This window comes from Vicugna pacos, chromosome 16, assembly GCF_048564905.1.
Source record: "Vicugna pacos chromosome 16, VicPac4, whole genome shotgun sequence".
Classification (NCBI taxonomy): domain Eukaryota; kingdom Metazoa; phylum Chordata; class Mammalia; order Artiodactyla; family Camelidae; genus Vicugna; species Vicugna pacos.
This window is the reverse complement of record NC_133002.1, coordinates 52,088,002-52,111,546: the sequence shown is the minus strand read 5'-3', so window position 1 is coordinate 52,111,546 and position 23,545 is coordinate 52,088,002. Positions and strand designations below refer to the sequence as shown.

Here is a 23,545-nt window from a genome sequence, read left to right as displayed (position 1 = left end):
ATTAATAAATAACATCACAATAAGCATCCTTGAACACACATCTTACACACTCTGTAGTCCTGAAAAATTGAGTCCTGGAAGTAGAACAGGTAAATGATAAGCACAAGGTTAAACCAATCCTCTAAAAAGATTGTATCACTTTACACTTCCACCAGAGATGTGTGTCACTGTTTCCTCAGGCCGCCATGGACTTCTACTGATGTGTTGGTTGAAAAATAGCTCATTGCTATTTTAACTTACTTTTTAAAAATTTACTAGGGAAAATAAACATCTCTTATTGTCAATTTTTACCCAAATAGTGTATTGGGATTTTGACAGTGATTGCACTGAATTTTTATACGTCAATTTGTGAAGAATTGTCATCTTGATCATTGAGTTTTCCAATCCATGAAAACAGAAGAGCCCTCCATTTATTTAGATCTTTTAAAATTTTTCTCAGCAGGATTTTATAGTTTTCAATGTGTAAGTCTTCAAATTTTCATTAGGTTATCTATAAATATTTTATTTTCTGATGTCACTGTAAATTAAATTGTTTCCTTAATTTCACTTTCAAATATTTCATTACTAGTATATTGAAGTATAACTGTATTTTGTATATTGATCTTGTGCCCTGCAAACTTGTTTAAATCATTTATTGGTTCAGGTGTTTCTTTTATGGATTTTGACCTTATAGAATCATGTCAACTGAAGACACCGGTACTTTTTCCTTCCCAATCTGTATGTCTTTTTTTTCCACCTGTTGGAGACCAGCTAGAGTCTCCGATACAATGCTAAGCAGAGGTCACAAAAGCAGACATCTTTTCTTTGTTCTTAGGAGGAAAAGCAGTAAGTCTTCCAACATTAAGCTTTTTAGCTTAGGATTTTCATAGATGTCCATTATTAGGCTGAGTAAGCTTGTGTCTAGTCCTAACTTGCCAAAAATTTTTTTAAAATCATAAATGGCGTTAAATTTTTTCAAATGCTTTTTATCCTCTATTAAGATGATCATGTGGTTTTGCCTTTCATTCTATTAATATGCTGTGTGATAGTAACTGATTTTCAAATCTTAAAACAACCTTGGATTACTTGGTCTTTCTGCATAATCATTTTTATGTGTTTCTAGATTCAGTTTACTGAAATCCCATTAAGGTTTTTGCAGTCTACAGCGTTGACACATATTAGTCTATAGTTTTGCAGTCTCTTTGGCTTTGATATTACAGTAGTATTGGCCTTAGAAAATGAACTGGGAAGTGTCCCTTCCTCATCAGTTTTCTGAAAGAGTTTTCGGAGAACTAAAATTTTTTATCTTTAATATTTGATGGAATCCACCAATGAAGTCATCTGGTCCTGGGATTTTCTCTGTGAAATGATTTTTAATTGCTAATTAAATATTGTTATCTATTACAGGACAATTCAGACTTTCTCCTCTCGAGAAAGTTTTAGTAATTTTCACCTTTCTAGGAATTTGCCCATTTCACCCAAGTTGTATAATTTGTTGGCATAAGGTTTTAAAAATATCATCTAGTAATTCTTTCATTTTGTGTAGGATCAACAGCAGTGTCCTCTCCTCTTTCATTCCTGTCTTTGGTAATTTGTTTCTCCTTATTTAAAATTCTTTTTCCATCAGTCAAGCTAAATTTGTCAATTTTGTTGATATTTTCAAAGAACCAGCTTTGACTCCATTGGTTTTCTCTATTTTAATGTTTTGTACTTTGCTTTCTGCAAATATATAAAAATATTTATTATTTTCTTTCTTCTGCTCCCTTGAGCAGAAACTTGCTTTTCTTTTTCTGGTTTCTTAAGATGAAATGTAGGTTACTGATTTGGTAACTTTCTTTTTGGATATAGATATTTCAAGCTATAGACATTTTTTAAGTACTGCATTAGCTGTATTCTATAAATTTTGATATGCCGTATCTTTGTTTTAGTTCAGTTCAAAATATTTTGTAATTTTCCTTATAATATCTTCTTTGATCCACAAGTTATTCGTAAGTATGTCATTTAATTTCCAAATACGTGGAGATTTTCCAGATTTCTTACTATTGTTCATTTCTAATTTATTATCATTGGGGTCAAGGAACACATTTTGTATGATTTTAGTCCTTTTAAAATTTATTGAAAATTGTTTTGTGGCCAAGCATATGGTCTATCCTGGAGAATGTTCCATGAGTGCCTGGAGTCATTGGGTGGAGTGATTTAAATCACTACCCAACTCTTAGACTCAGTCCTGAGTGACACAATACAAACAAACCCAACACACTAGAGCAAAGGCTTTGGAACTTAACTGAAACTGGAACCTGCTCACAGAAGATGAGACAAGAATTTTGCTCTGAAACAAATTGGGTTGATAATCTGCTAAAACAAAAAGTTTGACATTACCTAGGGAATTCTAACATCACTCAGAGAGTAATACAACATAGAATATGTACTATTTTGTTTTAGCTTCTTTCATTTGGCCAGATTTTGAAACTCATCTATGTTGTTTGGGGTATCAGTAGTTCATTCATTTTTATTCCTGAGTAATATTCCATTGTATTTACTGCATTATGACTGCCATTTCAACTTTTGAGGAATACTTGGTTTGTTCAAATTTTGTGAATATAACTGCAGGCACCTTTTGTGTACAAGTGTGTGTCTGGATATGGCTTCATTTCTCTTGGTTAAACACATAGGAATGGATGGCTGACATATGGTCATGTATGTTTACCATTTTAAGAAACTGGCAGTTTTCCCACCAGCAGTGTAGAAGAGCTCCATTTGACCATGCCTTCACCAACAGTTGGCTCTGTCAACCAATCTTCATAATTTTAACTATTCTAACAAGCATGTAGTGGCATTTCATTTTGGTTTTAATTTGTACTTCCCTGATGAATGATGACACTGAACATCTTTTTATGCACTTATTAGTCTTCTTTGAGATGTCCAAATACTTTGCCTATTTTTAACTGGGTTGTCTGTCGTCTTATTACTGAGCTGTAAGATTTCTTTTATATTTTAGATACAAGTTCTTGGAAATATTTGTGAACCTTTTCTTCCATTCTCTGGCTTGCCTTACTTTCCCTTTGTTGTTTTTTAATGATGTCTTTCAAAGAGCGAAAGTTTTTAATTTTGGTGAAGTCTGATGTAGCAATTTTAATTGAAATTTAATTTCTGGTTTTACTAAGCATTGTGGTAAAAAAAAAGTGCTGTCATTTTAAGTTTCAGAAATACATTGAGTGTTTCTTTATGGTCTAGCTGATTTATAAACTGCTATTTTAATCACTTATTTGCTTGATTTTTGTTCCCTGCCCCAAGCTGTCAAAGATGGAGAAAAATTTAAAAAAATTAAAAAATTATTAAAGTCACTCCATGACTATTCCATTCCAATTTTTCCATTGTAAGTACTCTTGGCTTAAGCATGCAAAAATATATTCCCTTGGGGTAACCTAACCAAGAAAGGCCCTCTCTGCTCTTAACATATCCAAAATAAAACCCTCTTCACCCTCCTCAAAAAAAGAAAAAAAAAATATATATATATATTCCCTTGTCCATTTTACTGACTTGTATTGATTCTAAATTGTATAATATTATATTCTTACTTTCTTTTATTCTGAATACAAGTGATAAAATATACTTATATAATTCTCATAGCTTTTATAAATAGCATATACTCAGATTTAAGTAAACTACTCAATACCTTCTTTTCATTAGAAAATTTTAACCTGTTAATATTTACTATTATAATTATATGCTCTGTCTTATTTTGGACATTTTGTTCTATTTCTACTTCTGTTCCTTTGGCAATATCTCAAGTTTTGCTTTTATCTTCTCAAAAATTTTATGAGAATGTAACATCTTGTTAATTTTATTAATGCTTATGTTTATAAACATACATTTTAACATACATTTTCCTAATTTTAAGAATCCTTTGAATCTCACCTATTCATGGCAGAGCTTTGGCATACTGTGCTCCTCTCTATCCACTTACTTCTTGAACTTTATTTATGTAATCTAGGCATTTAGATTTGTTTTTATCAAACTTGTATTTTCTACATTATATACCTTCTCCTTCAAGAGTCAGTAAACATTAGCATTCTATCTTACAACCAGATTTTTAACAATTAGTTAAATTTGTTTATTTTGTTAAATTCCATTGTTCTCTACTCATCCTTTAATGTGATGGTTTCCCCATAGGTGGGATGTCTTTTGCTTCATCTCTGAATTGGTTGATGTGTTGATATAATTTTTTTCTAGAAAAGAAATAAGCAGCATACAGTATGTGAAATCTTACTAAGAAAATGTTTTTCTGTTGACTTTGCAAGTGAAAAACTCCTTAGTTATGTATAAAATTGGGACACAACTTGTTCCCTTCAAAACTCTGAAGCATTACTCCATTGTTTCTCTAAGTTCTTTGCCAGTTTCATCCTGCCTAGGAGCTTGTATGATTTTCATTTTTTCCTTGAGGTTCAATTCTTTTTTAAGAATGTATCCAGTTTCACTGCCTTAATTTCACTTGGTAAGTGTGGCCTCTTTTGTATACATCATGTCTTCTTATTAAAGGTATTACTTTTCTGAGAGGTTTTTTTTTCCCTAAACTCTATAGTAGATTGGTTTTGGAAATATTCTGTGACTGCTGGATACAAACGCCTTTTTCTTGTTCTACAAAATGTTTTCAGAAGTCCCATGTTGTTTGCTTGTTTTCCTCCTTACTTATCCATAAATTCTATAATCTGCTAATATTATATCATCAACCCCAAGAAGTGCATTTCTTGATCCAAAGGTGCCTGTCATGGCCTCAGCTTTTGCCAGAAAGTTGTACTATCAGCCTTAGCACTTACAAATGCCCCCTTTTTAGCCTTCTTCACCGTATACTTAAAATTTCTTGCCAGGGGCCCTCTCCTTCAATAGTTTCTGTATTCCTTTAAATGTTAAGCTGATCAAAGAGTCTCCTGTGCAGCTCCACTGCCCATTTGGGCCAGATGTACTTTCTTGGGCCTGGGCTCTGATCATAGCTGGGAGCTGGGAAGAGATGCACATTCATGTAACAGGGATTGAAAGTCTCCACCTTCCAACCTGACTCTCAGCAGGAATCCAGCCCTTGCCCAAGGCGAGGAGCAGGGAAACAGAGAGAAGGGATCTCAGGCCCCACTCTCAGGACCCAAATCCCACAGCTCAGCAGGGGTGGAAATCTGAATCAAGGAAGCAACAAGAAAGCACAGTTCCAAACTGGTAAACCCTATAGAGCTCCGTCAGTTAACCTGTAGGTTCAGTTCTACCACCAGTGTGTGCTTGGGACTCCCGAGGAAGGTAACTCCAGCTGAAAATCAAATCACAAACAAGTATTGCAACATTCTTTCTAATCAAGAAAACCTGAAAATAAACTAAATACCCAGTTTATTCGTATGATAAAATACACTCAGTGTTTAAAGCATTGAACTCAATCAACATGGATAGGACACAGATATACAGAATTGAATGTAAAAGAGCAAACAATACATAAAATCTGTAAAAGTTACTTACCTAACTTTTAAAACATAGAAGCATAAGTATTATATATGCATATATTCATATACTTCACATATGCATATATAATACATGCATATGATATACACAGACATCATATATGCATATGAAAGTACAAAATACACTGAAATAATACACACTAAAATAATTATACAGGTTTTCTCAGGAGAGGATAGAGTAACGTGATTAGAGATGAATAATAGCAAAGCAAACTGAAACTACATCTGTAACATTTCAGTTTAAATAAACAGTGTTAAAAATTGTTGATTCTTCAGATGGGTGCCTAGGTGTTTGTTCTCTTTATTCTTTTATAATTTTTAATTTTCCCTCAAAACTATAAAACATACCACTTGTTTAAGAGCTGGAGACAGCCTCTGTGCTCCTGAACTGCCAGGTGAAGATAATGTGCTGTAACTGATCAACATAATGCTATTTATGGTGCACGAACAAACACAGATGCTGACAGCTTGAGGCCCTGTTCTGCAGAAACCGGTCATGGGACCTCACCTGGCGGCGGATCCATGCTCCCAAAGCAAGACACTCAAGCGTTACCACATTTGTAGATAGGACTTTAAAATGGTTATTCTGGCATTTCTTTAAGGATGAATCAAGGAATCCTGAAGGAGGAAGGAGGACCCATCTTCTTGTCCACCTCTCTCTTTCCACTCACTGCCAGCAAGAAACCACTGACCAGTGCCACCAGCAGCCCGGGAGGAGCACAGACCAAACCCTCCAGAGATGCACACCACGGCCCCTTTCCCTCCCATGCTCTGTCGGGAGCAGGGGGAGTCTGCCGGCTGAGCCCTCTCTGCTGGGACTCTTGCTCTTGGCTGCTGGGAGCCACCTCTTCCTTTGAGGCTCTGGTGGAGACAGGTGCCCTCCTCTGCCAGGCCTAATATCCCTTTCTTATTCTGTATCCCTGACCCAATTGTATGGCTAATTCTGACAAAGTGTTTTGAACAAGTAAACATGTTTCTGTCATACCTGAGATCAGAATATACCTTCCCACTGAGAGAATGACTTTCAAAAAAGACAGCGCAGCGGCCTCCTCACCTGCTCTTTCATTTCAGCGTAGACTTTCTCTGAGTTCAGTTCCACCTGCCGCTTAAACTCTTCCAGTGCGGCGTCAGCCTGCTGGGCCTGCAGCCTCTGAACTTCAGTCACACGAGTTAGCTGCTCCTCTTTTTCCCTAAAAAAGTTCAGAAAAGCTTCAGAGTTAAAATATAAAATGAAAGAACTAGGCTCAAATCAACGAACAATATTTAACCTTCCCTAAAATAAAATTCAGATTTCAATTTTTTGGATCCCAATTCTATAAATCTTCCCTTTAAAAAATTGACAATAACATAATTTGTCTCAGAGCAGAAAGAGCATCAACATATAACATGTTCTGAGGAGGACACAACTACTTTCAGAGATTTCCCTAAAACTAAAACTTTTTACAATCATGTGTCTCCATCAACTGATGAATGGATGAGCAAAATGCAGTATATCCAGGCAATGGAATTCAGCCGCAAAAAGAAATGAAGTTGTGATGCATGTTACAACACAAACCTCGAAAACACTGTACACAGGCAAAGAAGCCAGACACAAGGTCAGATAGTGTATGATTCTATTTATGAGAAATATCCAGAACAGATAATCCATTGAGATGGAAGGTAAATTTGTGGTTGCCAGGGGCTGGGAGGACAGGGAGAATGGGAAGTGACTGCTAATGCCTGTGGGGTTTGGGGGATTTTTTTGGTGATGAAAATGTTCTGGAATTAGATAGTAGTGATGGCTGCACATCCTCATGAATATACTACCATCTGCTAAATGTACTCTTTAAAAGGATGAATTTTATAGTATGTGAAATTGTCTCATTTTTTAAAAATTACTAATAGGAATCTCTGTAACACCTTGAATTAAAATTAAGTAATCAAAAAGGTTCAACAAAGGAAGATAAATCTTTGCGTGGTGATAAAAGAAATAAAAAACAAAGGCTTTAGGTTATTTATGTGAAAGTCAATACTGACTACTACTGAGCTCTAAGTAGGTACAGTCCCTGTGCAAACTATTTTGATATGTCTTCTCTCATTTATTCCCACAGTCAACTTGCATAAGACTATTATATCCCTGGTTTTACAGAACAGGAAACTGGGACATAGAGAATACTTCCAAGGCTATACATCTAGTGACAGGTCGAGCAGGAATCGAGACCTGGCCGCCTGCTTCCAGAGCTCCTGCTGTTGGCTATGCTGTTTTGCTGCTTTCCTGATTTTCCAGATGTCATATTCTATGGTCTGCATGTGTGCCCTCAAAATGGGATTAGTGCCCTTAGAAAAGAGGTTCCAGAGAGATCCTTTGCCCCTTCCACTATGTGAAGACATAGAAAGAAGGCGGTAGTTAAGAACCAGGAAAAGGTTGGCTCATGACCATGACGGTGCCTCTATCTTGACTTCCCGGCCACCACATCCGTGAGAAATAAGTTTCTGTTGTTTACAAGCTACCCAATCTGTGGTATTTTGGGGCAGCCACCCAAATGGCTAGTGTATCATAAGTAAGACCAATTTGGCTCATTTTCCCTAAATGTGAAAGTTTATACATATATAAAAATTATCTTATTATTCATTGTAATACTGAAGAAAGCTGGGGAGATGGGGTAATTTAACTCACATAAATCAAATTTTAGTGAAACATCATAATGAGGGGGAAAGACATTTCCCAAACAATGATGCTACTATCTTTTAAGATGTAGGTAAAAAGTAATTTGAGCTTTTTGGAGCTACTCAGACCTGAGTTTAAAATCCTCTTTAAGACACTTAATCATTTCTAGGTTTTCCAATAAGGACATATATGTGACATAAAATACCAATTTCCCCCAAATTGGCAACTTTTCTCAAAGCTTAAATGGCAGAAAGATTGATAAGAAAAAGTGTCACCTCTCCTGTCCCTTTGTAAAATGCAGCAATGCATATAGAGATCCCCCTGCCTCCAAAACATACATCCATGCATGGGCGTGTTTTATCTGCAGATAAGCAGCTCCCTGCAGATGGCCAGGAAGAACAAACTCTGTATCCACCCTTCCCGTATCTTTCATTGTAAGTACCACTTATGTCTGTTTATCTCTTCATGCTACACATCCTCTACCTGAAGATGATGATAATCAAGACATCTCTGGCTTAAACTATGCAGTCTTTCCACTGAACTCCCTTTTCTTCTATGTGTCTGTTTTACAGGCATAACCATCATTTTAATAACCTACAGGGTTTAATACTCTGTCCCAAGAGGCGTGAGGCCCTGAATGAGAGAGAAGCCATCCCCGGCCATGCAGCACGCCCGACAAAGCTTGTGGTTGCCGCTTTTTACAGCAATGCGGCATACGCTTTGGGAATGTTTTTACAGCTTTTCTTTCTTCAAGTTGTCCACGTTAGTTGACTACATAACAGGAACCCGAATATAGTGCTGCCCTCCATTTTTCTGACATGTTGTTAAAACAGAATGTCTTTAACATTAACTGGCTGCCAAAGTCCAAGGCCTTTATATTCAGGATGCTTTTTTTTTGCCCCTTAATGTTAATAACGCAGCTGGACAAAGGTGATTAATAACCGGATGTCATACTGAAGACTGAGTCAAGGGCCATCACTACATAAAAGGCTGAGCACTCTGACGGCTACAGGGGATTTTAATTTGGCCTGAAGCATTATCACCCTTATACTATGCTGCTCAAAAACAAGTCTTGAGTTGTATATAGGATTTCCCCGATATAAACCTGGAATATTTTGTTTGAATATTCAAATATTTGAATATTAAAATAGCATATGAAAACAGATGAAGTCATATAAATCATACTGGGTACCACAGCCTAGATGGAGGTGATGGACAGCTGTCACTAATGTTTGACGGACATTTGCTCAGGTTGATGGACCCCAGTGACTGGAAGCAGTTGCCTAGAACGATCTATTAAAAGGACTGTGAGATCAGGCTCACAGGAATAGGCTGCTGTGGTGGATGACTAACGTCCCCATGCAGTGGGCTGGGGTCAGGCGATGCAAGGGCTGCTTCTCTGCCAAACGCTACAGTAATTAGTTCATCCCTGTTACTCTTTACATTTTGAGGCCCTCCTAAACACACTTGGGAAGACTATTTCACAGTTAGAATTACAATATTTCAAAGGTTTACCTTTGCTTCCTCAGCCTACATAAATAGAAGAGAAAGCACACTGGACAGTATTTGAAAACTTTAAAATTTATATATCACATAATTTAAAATTATGGCTGAAATATCAGCTTTGTTCTATGAATGTTGAAAAGCAGTTGTTTCACATTTTTTGCCCAATAATTCACCTAAGCTAGCTAATGTAACTACTTTAAATTTAATAGGATATTTCATCTATATTATCTCCTTCTTACCTACCAAGTTTAGTTTCCTTACTTTATAATTGACTTATGAAAAGATAAATCAAAGTTATAAATTTTACCCAGTATCGGCTATATATTGAGACGATATTAAAAATACTGTTTCTAAAAAATACTGTTTGTTAAAATAAAACCTAGAGCAATAAGGCACATTCCTTTTAACTGAGCATCTGTAGCCTGATTTACAAATAGCAAATATTGTTTTATATGAAATAGCAAGCATAGGGAAATGCGTGAAACCTCTCGGCTTGTTTTCAGTCCCACCACACCTGGGCAGCTAATTTGGTAGTAATGTTAAATATCAAAGAAGGCGTCGCTCACTGTAAATCGATGTTTCTGTCCAGTTAAACCTGAGCTCCACTAATATTTAGGAACCTTCTATCTTAGTATAAGCAAACTATCAGCCTTAATTTAAGTAAAGAGATGATATTCATTGTAATGAAGGATCCATTTTAATTTCTACCAAAGGAATGAAACAGAAGTGAAACTTTTCAGCACTTGAGAGAAAGGTCTGCTCCTCACTAACATAAGAACAGTATTTCCTTACACCATGATTCCAAATAGTGTGTCCTGTAAAAAAAGAAGAAAAAATGTGACTTTGAAGATTTTTTTTCCAGTGGAATTAGTTGTGGGGCCGAGTATAAACGCATCATTCAAATGCCTTAAAGCTGGCCTCCATGAAGATAAAAAGGTGGGAAGAATATTTGCTTTTTAACTCTGACTTATTTATAAAATGCAGTAAATTTTCCCTGCCTCAGTATATAAAGCATAAAGAAAAAAGAAGCTACATTCTTATACAACCACAAGCCAGGTCAGATTAAAGGATGTTCTGAAGTACATGATTATTCCAAAATGGCAATAAAATGTAGGAGACTAATGGACTACAATTTAGTATTTCTTGAGCTTTAAAAGCTAACATTTATATGTACAGGCCAACTCTAATTTGAAAATCTTCCCTTGCACATTTCTGCACCAGCACTTCTGATAATGATGGCAGTGATCCAACGTATATTTACACGGCTTCATGTTACAGTATACTTCATTTGCTGCCAGCTTGGCATCTCCACTGGAAACTCCAAGAAAAACAAAACAAAACAAAAAACTTCAAACAGGGCTGAAAAACAGCCAGAAGATTCTCCAATCCCTTTCCAGTTGGGCTGGAAAACGACTTTCAAGTACTACATCATCTATATTCATGGCTGCTATTGGTCCTGAAACTGATTAGAGCAAGTCAGCTAAAAACACTGAGATACAACTATGACTTTGAAGGCACTAAAAGTAATACCTTCACTAAGCATGATAAATGAATAGATTTCTCTGGGCTCTTCTTCACATGACTGCGAGGACTAATGGTCTCTGCTAAATTCTTATTATAAATGGTAAACACTGTGGACATCTAAACATCTGATACATCAAAAGCCAGAAAGGAACACGGTAAAATGGAAACTAGAAGTGATCTTAATATTGTAAAGATGACAGTACTCTTCAAACTGAGCTACAGATTCAACACAATCCCCGAACATTTTATGGAAACTGACAAGATGGTCCTAAAATGCATATGGAAAAGCAAGGAACCCAGAACAGGCAGAACAATCTTGAGAAAGAACAAAGTTGAAGGACTCACATTTCCTGATTTCAAAACTTACTCAAAGTTAGACTAATCAAAACAGCGTGCTACTGGCATAAGCACAGACATATAAATCAATGGAACAGGATTAAGATTCCAGAAAAAAAAAAAGATTCCAGAAATAAACCCTTACATTGATAATCAGCAGATTTTCAGCAAGAGTGCCAAGACAGTTCAATGGGAAAACAAATAGTCTTACAACAAATGGTGTTGGGACAACTGAGTATTCATAGGCCAATGAATAAAGCTGGATTCCTTCCTTACACAATACACAAAAATTAACTCAAGTTGGGTCACAGACCTAAATGTAAGAGCTAAAAATATAAAACTCTTAGAAAGAAAATACAGGAGTAAATCTTTGTGACCTTGAACTAAGCAAAGCCTTCACAGATATAATACCAAAAGCATAAAACAAGAAAACGAAATATAGATAAATATACACCAGCAATTTAAAAACCGTGTGCTGAAAGGAATATTAACAAAAGGTGAAAAGGAAATCCACAAAATGAAAGAAAATATTTGCAAGTTGTGTATCTGAAAATAGATTTGTATGAAGAATAAAGAACTCTTACAAATCAATAATAAAAAAAACCACAATTTAAAAATAGTTGAAGAATCTGAATAGACATTTCTCCAAAAAAGATACACAATTAGCCAATAGGCACATGAAAGGACTCTCAATACCATTGCTGATCAAGAAAATGCAAGTCAAGACCACAATGATATATTAATACACAACCTCTAGAACGGCTATAATCACAAGACAGAGATAATAACAACTGCTGTTTGCTTTGTTCTGTTTTGTTTTCCATTTACCCTGCTTGGGCTTTACTGAGTTCTTAAATTAGTATAATTATGTCTTTCATGAAAACTGGAAGATTTCTGGCCATTATTTATTCAACTGTTTTTCTGCTCTATTACTCTCTTCCCTCCACTTCTGGAACTCAAATTAACTAATTTCATACATTGTTATTGTCTTGTGAGTCCCTGCAACTTATATTTTTAGTAAATTTGTTTTTTGTGCTCAGAGTGTGTAATTTCTAATGATTTATCTTCATGTTCATTGAATCTTACTGTCATCTCCATTCTGTTGTTACATTCACCCCACATTTTAAATTTCAAATGTTATATTTTTCACTTTTTTTTTAGCTTTTCATTCATTACCACCAATTTTGCTTAAAATCCTTATGCATAATTACAAGAGCTACTTTAAATTTTTACCTGCTAATTCTAGCATCTAATTCATCCTGGGGTGGTCTCCATTGACTGCATTATCTTTTGAGAATAAAAAGGTCATGTTATCCTGATTGAAAATAAATAGGTCATTTCTTATCCTGACTCTTCATATGTCAAATAATTTTGGCTTGTATCTGTTATGAATGATACATAGTAGAGAGTCTGGATTCTGGTTATGTTCCTCTGAATAGTACTGATTGATAATTTTAATTATTTGTTTATAGCAGGCAGTCAACTTGGCTGAATTCACAATATAAATTCTGTCTCCCCTGTGGGATGCAGAAGCTCATCTATAAGTTCAACTCTTTTAGTCTTAGGCTGTTCGGAATTTTAGGGATCAGTCAGAAATATGAACTGACATCACATGAAGAATTTGGGCTTCCCTTCTCTGGCTCTCTTATTTCCTGGGTGTCTTTCCATCTTAGTTTGCTAGTGGCTATAACTGTCCATTCTTTCAGCTGGTTCTTTAAGCCCTAAGAGAGCAAGTATCTATCCACATTCTAGCTGTCCCACATGACATCAAATGTGGTCAGATAAATACTACAGAAATGGGAAGCTCACCTTTCCTCCATCTAAGTGTGTACTCCCTTCTACTACCTCTTTATGCTTATTCTTTCTCCAGGGCCTTCAGGTAGTCATATTTTGTATCTTGCACAGACTTTATTTTTGTGGAAGGATTAGTCTGATTGGAGCTTACCTGGTCATAATATGAACTGGAACCTCCCTTCTTGGTTGTTTTGACTGGCAGATTACTATTCATTCTTTAGGTTCTTTATTATCCATTCTATGCTGCTACTATAGCATTTTATATACACTGTTATAGCTGTAAATGTATGTATCTATCTTTTCCAGGATAATCAAATCTTTTTTAGATCAGGGGAATGGAGGGTGTGGAGACACAACAGTATCTTCCTTTTATTTATATTACAGACCTTTAGCATACTATATGTATAGAATTATTCAATGTTGGTTTGATAAATGTGTATCATCTAGATGGGACAAGAACGAAACCACAGAACAGAATAAACTCTTCAACTTCAATATTGTTGACACTTCAGGCCAGATAATTCTTTGCACCTGTCCTGTGCATTGTGATATGCTTAGCAATATGCCTGGCCTCTACTCACCAGGTCCCAGTGACAATGTCCCATCCCCAATTCCGACAACCCCAAAATGTCTACAGACATGTCAAATGTCCCCTGGAGTGACAAAATCATGCCTGAATGAGAGCCGCTCAATGGTACTTCATGCCAGAAGGTATGGTTATCAAATACCATGAAGTGGAAGACAACTTGCGTATGTATCATCTGGTTTCAAGGTGTTTGTGAATTTGAGTTTTGAAGAGGGTGTAGGATACTGGAGAATAACCTGATAAAGCAATTATCATCCAATTTTCTAGAGAATTCAATGTCACACAATGCTTGCAGACGATTATAATGGTTCTACCACCAAGAATTTACTTGTCCTTACAGCATGTGCCTTACAGGTGCTTCTGAACTAGAGAAAGAAGACTCAGAGAGAACCCTAAATTGGTGATGATGATGATGATATGCTTATGTAGCTCTTTGCAGTTTATTGATCCCTTCTGGAGATCAATGACTGCTAGGACCTGTCAAAGAAAGAAGTAACCAAATAAAGCTTTAGTTTTTCTAAGGTAAGTTCCTAAGATTAGAAGCCAACATAGAAAAGAACTGTGCAATGGATAATGAAGAAGGAGGTATTATCAAAAAACTCAGGGAGCCCCAGAGATGAGCATATATTAAAGGAGAATGCCAAGTCATAGCTAAGGTGACTTTTTATGGGAAGGTTTTAAGGCCTAATAAGGAAATCGTGTGGCCAAACATTTCTGCATTGCTCACATCAAAGACATATACCACAATTTTGAAACATACTGTGGGTGTTCCTGGTGCTACTCCAACTCAAGATATTCAAGGACAAAGTGCTATCTTCAGTCACAGAGTAGGCTGCAAATTAGATTAGCATATATCCATTAAAATCTAAAAAGCCAAAGATAAATACATCTTTTGTAACATAATAAAGATAAAATGAGTATTTGTAAAGATAAGTAACAAAACGATGTTCGAAATGGCCACAGCAAATCTGAGAAGATTTTCTCCATTCTTCTTCCTCCTAAAAGAACATAACATTTTGAGCCTTAATGTTTCAACATTTTACTGATTCATTCATCAGACACTGGTAAAGATCTACTACATGTTAGCCATTGACTTATACTAAGGAACAAAGCTGTATGAGAAACCTGTCTTGTTAAGAGGGCCCCATCAAGTAAATGAAAAAGATAAATACTAAATATTACAACAGAGGTTTGAACACAGGATCTTGAAAGACAGAAGGAGAGAGTTCAGAGAGATTTTATTCCACTGCATTAAATGGAAGAGATGAGTCTGTAGAAAGTAGATCTCTACTGCAGGAATCTCCATCCTACCATGAAGCAGCACCACATTCTCAGAAGCCTTTCAGGGTGAGTGGATTTACAGACAGTAGGAGTAAAGGTAGAACAAAGAAAGCTAGCAGTTCTCAAAGTCAGAAGTAGATGAGCCACAACCATGGCTCTAACAGGACAGCATTGATACAGCTTCGGGCAAGTATACAATAAGGTTCAATGAAACTACGATTTGGGACTAAACCAGCTAGAGAAAGGAAGGTAACAACGTAGAGAAGTTCTGTGGAACTTATCTCACAATGATTTAGGCTTACAAAAGCTATGCCCCCAGGGTCAAACTTCAGTGTAGAAGAGCCGTGATTGGTTAAAGCACATTATTTATAAATAAGAATGAGGAATCTGCTTCAACTATCCAAAAATCTCTTAAGGAGACATGGATTGGAGCTAGGAGGTCCATAAATCCTTTGAAGTCAACTGGATTTGAATCATGATTCAAAAGAACACATCCTGGCATCAACCTCCTACATTCTCAGTAACTTAGTCATGTTCCAGGAGCTTAGGGAAGGGTCCTGGCAGCAAACTCTAAAATCTTCTCAGTGAAATACTGCAGAACATTAGAAGAAGTATAAGAGAAATGGTTCTTATACTGGAGAGATTACAATCTGATCAAGGGAAAGAGAAAAATGCAACAAAAAATCAAATAGTGTAATGTTACATATATTTTGTGACAAATTGTAAATGCAATGGGAATACAAAAAATGGAAAGAGGCAGTGAGGGTGTATAAGAAAATCAGTCTCAGAAGATCAGAAAATTTGTGTGGATAGTGTAAAACAAAGCAATATAGGTAAATGTAATGAAACATTTAAATAAAGTTTTACATAATAATTTTGTGCTAAACTGTCTGCCTATAATATGGGTATGTAAGTAAATTAAAAGAACTCTACCTCAGCAAATAAAAAAGCAATTGAAATTTTTATGGTGAAATTAGAAAACCTTGAGAAAATGATCCTTAAAGATAAAACAGCTTCAACGTATAGTGAAGAAAATTCCTTTAAAATCTTTAAACTCTTTAAACTTCAAAATAAATCCCAAATCTAATGTTGCTTCCTTTCATGTTACTTATATTTAAGAAAGTACTGATTAAAAGTTCCATATATAAATTATACATCATACATGCAAAGCTACATACATATCCACCAATTTATCCTATTCTACAGGCAGTAGTGTATCAGTAAATAAAAAGGAAATACATGTTCATCCTATAAAATGACAAAGCCTAAATATTTTGAAATCGGTGCAGGACCACTTCTGGTTACTAGGGAGAGGGAAAAGGCAGTGTGAAGTCATTCAAGCAGAATGATAAGTAAACCAAAGCCAGATCAAAGGAATAAAGAAGAAAGGCTGAAATGTGAAGCTGAAATATTTATTTCCTTCAAAACATCATCCATGCCTTGTCCCTGGGCAGTTCAATATTTCAAAGTAGCTGCCAAATATTCTCACTTACATTCATCACTGTGCACAAGTAGATCAAACTTCAAGCAGGCAAATTTTCTCTTATTTACCAAATATAAACGTAGTGTTTATCATTGAGGGAAGTTTTCTACTTATCACAAATGATTTCTAAATTACGTGAAATATATTTTAAAGTCACAATAGATATTTTCCAGTACTTTTACTGAATGATGCTGTTTAAACTATAACATTTATAGTGTAACCATAATTTTAACATCTTTGCAAATGACAAAAGAGTGAACAGTTTTTGAGTGTTTTTTTGTGCTCATTACAGTTTAGAGCAGTTCATATACTGTTTCATTTCATTCTTATAACTATAAAAATTATTTACTTTTTTCACAGATGAAAACAATGAAATTTAGAAGAGTTAAATGAGTTGTCTATGATTATATAGTAAATGGCAGAATGAGAAATTAAATCAGCCCATCTGATTGCAAAGTCAAAAGTTGTTCTAGTTCTTTAAATCTGTGTATGTATATGTATATGTATATGTATGTGTATGTGTGTGTGTGTGTGTGTGTGTGTATATAATTTTATACACATACATATATAGTTTTACTAAATCACTGTTTAATTAACTGAAGTTACAACTAGGTCCTTACTGTAATGTATCCTCATATAGCAGTATTTGCATATCAAATCCTTTTTGAACACCTGAAAGCTAACATGTCTACCAAGCATTTACTTAACACCTATTGACCTACTGTATGCCAGGATTTGTGCCTGGTGCTAGAAGTACCTCGTCCTTGCTTTCAGTATGGGAAGGAAGTTAGACTCTATACTATTTTCAGGTAAGAAAGCTACACAATGATATGAACGCCACACTAAGAGCAAACAAAGACTAGAAGAATTCATTGTGCCTAGAATAAAACAGAAAAGCTGCACAAAGGGCATGTCATTTTGGTAAGATCAGTACTAAGAATGTTTAAAAGGTACATATGCACATGTATATAAATGTATATGTATTTGTAAAAGACATATTTGTATTAGATATTTGTAAATATCTTTCATTTTCCTCCTTACCATCATACTTTCTATGAAAAAAGCAAATCTCCATCAGAAGATTTTTATTTATTTCAAATGGAAGATGAATATGGTAGGGGCAAAAGATTTCCAAAGATAGGATTAAAGTTTTCTTTGAAATATAATAAAATATAAAATCATTTTTACTGATTACAAAAACTCTATTGATAAGTACATAAAAGTATGTTACCTGGATTTATGTTAGTTTTAAAATAACAATCATTTTTGATAAATATATATCCATGTTTCACTCACCGTTTTATCCCACCTCATACTAAATTTTTCCAAAGGCTCCAGTGATTATCTTACATGTGCTTAATGATAAATTCAGTCATCTGTTAATTTGCTACCATGTGGTATTCATTAATTCATTTACCATTAATGTGTTAAATACCCATTATATGCCAGGCACCTTGCTGGATGTTGAGATGACATCACTGGATTAATCACAACCAGTTCTTGTGCTAAGGAAGCTTTCAGTCTAGCAGGGCAAAAAACCATGAATTAATGCATTACTATTAATGAATATTCAATTCAATGAACAAAGGAGAAATATAGGGTATTAAGGGTTTGTATAATAGGGAGAAAAAAAACCTTTCCTAGGAATTAGGATTTAAGAAAGTGATGTTAAAGTCAACTGAAGGGTGAGAAGAATTGGGTAAAAGAAAATAGAGGATAAGGGCAGTCCAGCATAAAGGACAACAAATGGAGAAGCTGTGAAAGGGGAAGACTGTTGATCATACAAAGAAGAGAACCAGAGCCAATATGACTAAAATGCAGAGAACAGAAAAAAGGGCTTGTGATGATGCTGAGAATCATCTTCTCATACTGAAATTCTACAGACAGAATTTTTGTAGTTTTACAGAAAAACTACAATGTCTGAGGTGAAAAACAATGCTTGATACTAAACGCAGATTATGCATTACTAAAGAAAAGATGAGCAAACTTGGAGACATAGCAATGGAAACTAACCAAAACAAGGCACAGAAAGGAAAACAGAATAATAAAAAAGAAACAAAGCATCAGTAACAACTTTCAGCAACTAGCATATGTGTGCTTAGTGTCCCTAAGGAGAAGAGAGATGGGAACAGAAAAATATTTGAAGAAATAGTGGTCAAAAGTTCTTCAAATTTAGCTAAGATGATAAATTTACAGATCCAAAACTCAAAGAACTCCAAGCACAAGAAAAATAAAGAAAACTACACCAAGGCACACTGTAATCAATTTGCACCAAAACCAGGGACAAAGAGAAAAATAATCCTGAAAGCAGCTAAAAAAATTACAGAGGAACAAAAATGAGGATGGCAGCAGACTTCCCAGTAGGAACAATGCAAGCAAGAAGACAGTGAAACAACACCTTAAATTGCTGGAAGGAAAAACTCAATTTAGAATTCCATACCCTGTGCAAATATCTTTCAGACATTCAAATGATGGAAGAACTCATAGCAGGACACCTGTGCTACAGATAAATAAATAAAGGAAGTCCTTCAGGCTAAAGGATAATGACATGAAATGGAAATGTGGATATATACAAAGGGATGTACAGCAAGACTTTTTTATATTATTTAAGTCTCTAAAAATAATCCACTGAATAAAAAATAATAACAGTGTAGTGTATGGTTTGTGACATGTAAAAGTAAAACGTATGACAAGGATAACACAAAGGTCACAGGGTGGGAAATGGCAGTAAATAACTGTAAGATCCTTATACATGAACTAGTTTCATGTGACTTGAGTGTAGACTGTGACGACTTTGAAATGTATACTCTCAATTCTAAATCAGCCACTAAATAGCAAAGCCACTAGTTATAGCTAACAGGCCAATAAAGGAGATAAAAGAATTCATAAAAAAATATGTAATCAATCCAAAAGAAGGAAGAAAAAAAAGGTAAATGATGGACATATAGGAAAAACAGAAACAAATAGTAAGATGCTAGATCTAAAATAAACCATATCATTAGTCGCTTTAAATGTAAATGGTCTAAATATCCCAAGTAAAAAGCAATCAAACTGGTTGAAAAGCAGATGCCAACTACATGCTGCCATGAGAAACACACTTTAAAAATAAAGAGGCTAATAAACTAAAAATATTAAAAATATATACTATACCAACACTAATCAAAAGAAAGCTGGAATGGCTACATTAATATAATTCCAAGAAGATTTCAGAGCAAAGAATATTACCAACAATAAAAAACTCATTGTATAATAATTACTCAAAATATCAACATGACACAAATTTTCTAAATACAAGAAATAAATACTTATAGTACTGCAAGGATGAATAAAGACAAGCAAAAGTACAATTAAAGATCTCAATATTGCTTTCTATCAATAATTGATAGGGAAAGCAGATAGACAAGGATAAACAGGATCTGAATAACACTATCACAAACACGATCTAACTGACACTTATAGACATTCCACTCAACCACATCAGAATCCGTATTAATTTCAAGAGTGAATGGAACACTTACCAAAATAGACTATATTCTAGAACATAAAACAATTCTCAAAAAATTAAAAGGATTCAAATTATGCAATGTATACTCTTTGATCACAGTGGAGTTAAATTTAAAACCTATAAAAAGAAAGATTTCTAGGAAACCCCCAAATAACTGGAAACTAAATAACACTCTTGTATCAAACAAGAAGTTAGAAAATATTTTGAACTTATTGAACATGAACATAAAATATATCAAAATTAGAGAGATGCTGCTACAGCTGTACTTGAGGGAAATTTTATAGAACTAAATCCTTGTATCAAAAATTAAATACACAGATTTCAAGTCACTGGTATCAGCTTTCACCTTAATAAACTAGAAAAAGAATAACAAATTAAACACAAATAAGTAGAAAAAAAGACAATAATAATAATGAGAACAGAAATCAATAAAATTGGAGCAGAAAACATTAGACAAAAATCAATGTAACCAAAAGCTAGTTCTTTGATAACATTAATAAAATTGATAAACCTGTACCCAGACTAATCTGGAAAAAGAAACAGTACAAATTGACAATATTACAAATGAGAGCAGTTACATCACTACAGATTCTATATGTATTAAAAGGAATAGAAGGCAACTATTAATAAAATAAAGAGAAAAAGCAGTTTCAATTTATACTTCTCAACATATACTAAATTAACTTAAAAAATGAGTCATATTCCTAAATGTAAAACCTAAAACTATAAAACTTCCAGGAGAAAACCTTTGTGACCTGGTGTTAAGGAAAGATTTCTTAGCTATGACACTAAAAGCACAATCCATGAAAGAACAAATAAATAAACTGGATTTCATCAAAATTAAAAACACCTGCTCTTTGAAAGAAACTATTAAAAGAATGAAAAGAAAAGCCACATACTGGGAGAAAATATTTGCAAATCATCTATTAAAGGACTTGTATCCAATATGTACAAAGAATTCTCAAAACTCAATAATAAGAAAATATCAACCCAGTTTAAAAAAATAGGTGCTAAAGATTTGAACAGACACTCACCAAGGTAGATATACTTATGGGAAAAAAGGACATGGAAAGATTTTTCAACATTAGTCACTAGGGAAATGCAAAAGCATAATGACACACTTGTACATACCTGTTGGAACTGTGAAAACAGAAATACGGATCATACCAAGGTTTGGCAAGGATGTGGAGGAACTAGAACTCTTATACATCGCTGAGGGAACTGTAAGATAGCAGCACCACCACTTTGGAGAAGAGTTTGGCAGTTTCTTAAAGAGTTAAACATACATCTCCCTTATGATCTGTACATTTGACTTTTAGGTTTTTATCCAAGAGAACAAAAAGCAAACGTCCACACAAATATTTGGACACATAATGTTCATGAAAGCTTTATCTATGATAGCCCCAAAGTGAAAACAACGCAAATGGCCATCAACAGGTATATGGATCAACAAATTATGGTATATCCACACAATGGAATATTACTCAAAATTTTAAAAACGAACTATGGATATACAGTACAACATGGACGATCTCATAATCAGTACGCCAAAGGAAAGAAGTGAGACCAAAAAGTATACACACTGTATGCTTCCATTTACTTAAAATTTGAAATTAAAATTAAAATACAGTTACAGAAGGAGATTAGTGGTTGCCTGCACACGGAGAAGGCAGAGGGTGGGCAGAGAGGTAACATAGGGGCAAGAGTAATTCTACACTCACATAAACACCTTCTTTGTGTTGGTAGTTTCACAAGCATATTCACATTGCAAAAAGTGAATCTGCAGGCTTTGAATATGTGAAATTTATTGTACTTCAATTATAATTCAAGAAAGCTGTTAAAATGGCCCTTAAATATGTGAAAATATGTTTATAATATTTACTCTCACCTATTATAAGAGAACTGCAAATTAAGACTATATTGAAAAACTTTATCGCCTATCAGATTTTCAAAAACATTCAAATGTAACGACACATTCTACTCGGGAGGCTGCAGGTCAAAAGTCATTTTAATATGTAACCAACAGAAATTCAGTCAGTACCCCTTCATGAAGGGGCATCTGGTAATATATAACAAATACTCATGTTTATCTTTTGACCCAGCATTCTCACCCCTAAAAAGTGACCTTGAATATATATTTCAAGCAATACAAAAACATATTCTACTAGTTTATTTATTACAAAATCATTTGTCACTACAAATATTGGATACAACCCGTATGCCCATAGGCAGGACAGCAATTGCACAAACTATAATTCAACACCACACTCACATACTGTGCTGATGGAAAAAAAAATGAATGACTCCCAGTTAATAAAAAATGAAAAAAGCAAAGTGTAAGAATGAAGATCAAATAATGAGATATACATGTAAGTGCTCATTTGTGCAAAAACAAACACAGAGAGGATCAGCCAGAGACTGATGGAGCACACCTCAACAGGGGAGGCTGGGAACGGAGCAGAAAGGACAGAAGGAATGGGGGGGACCCTTCTCTCAATTTACCTTTTAGGACAGGCCTGACTTTTGAAAACCATGCTAATGTTCCATTTATTCAAAAAGTAAATGAAATAAACAAGGATGAAGGAGGGAAATTCTAAAACGAAATACCAACAACAACAGTAAGAAAATCTAACAGCACTTCAATTAATTAACAACATAATCACACTGACGGGGAAGGGATAAGAAATACCCAAGTTAACTTTTGAACACAATATTTGGATCATACACTCTCAGGCTAAGGACAAAAAGAATGCAAAAAAAATATTAAACTATAGCTTTAGGTTTCTTTTTCACAGAGCTATGGTTTATCGATTCAAAAACCATTTCCTGGTATTCAAGGTTTGAGCAAACAACTTTATATATGTTGGAAGTCAGGTTTCTCATTGTCAGAAAAGGGAATAACAAATAAGGGAAGGAAAAAAACAAAGGAAGGAATCAGTGTGAATTCATGATTTTTATATATTTAGCCAGATACAGAAATAGTGGTAGATATGCATATGAGCATATGTATATGATATAAAAACGATACATACATATTTATATATGCACACACACGTATATGCATGTGTGGATGTATACACTCATCTGTTTCCTATCTCTGCCTGCTGAGTAATTTCTTTGGAAAGAAGAAATACTTACAGGTAATTTCTAAGTGTCTAATAAGAAATCATATTGAAAATCATGAACTAGTTACACTTGTAACTAAACCACCACAAAAAAAATACATATAAAAATTTGCAGGACACAACTTAAGCATTTCTTAAAACAATTTAAAGCCTTAAATACGTAAGTTGGAAAAAGAAAGGCAACTGATATGTTTACTGGAATTCTGCTGTTCTACTTAAAGTACATGTAGTGGGAGTCTTCGTTTGAGACTGACCGTGATTTCAGCTGTGGGATTCCT

The 23,545-nt window shown here is 34.7% G+C and overlaps 1 protein-coding gene across 8 annotated transcripts in view; it reads right to left on the bottom strand.

The window, feature by feature from the left end:
* Positions 1-23,545, bottom strand: part of CEP112 (centrosomal protein 112) — a 371,189-nt gene that overhangs the window by 224,893 nt on the left and 122,751 nt on the right. For all 8 annotated transcript variants that reach the window (XR_012059795.1, XR_012059798.1, XR_012059796.1 and 5 more), the window contains exon 18: positions 6,535-6,670. Coding sequence is in view for 5 of the 8 variants with exons in the window: in XM_072939445.1 (XP_072795546.1) it covers positions 6,535-6,670 (136 nt within the window). In the remaining 3 variants the exon portion in view is untranslated. The remainder of the gene's footprint in view (positions 1-6,534; positions 6,671-23,545) is intronic.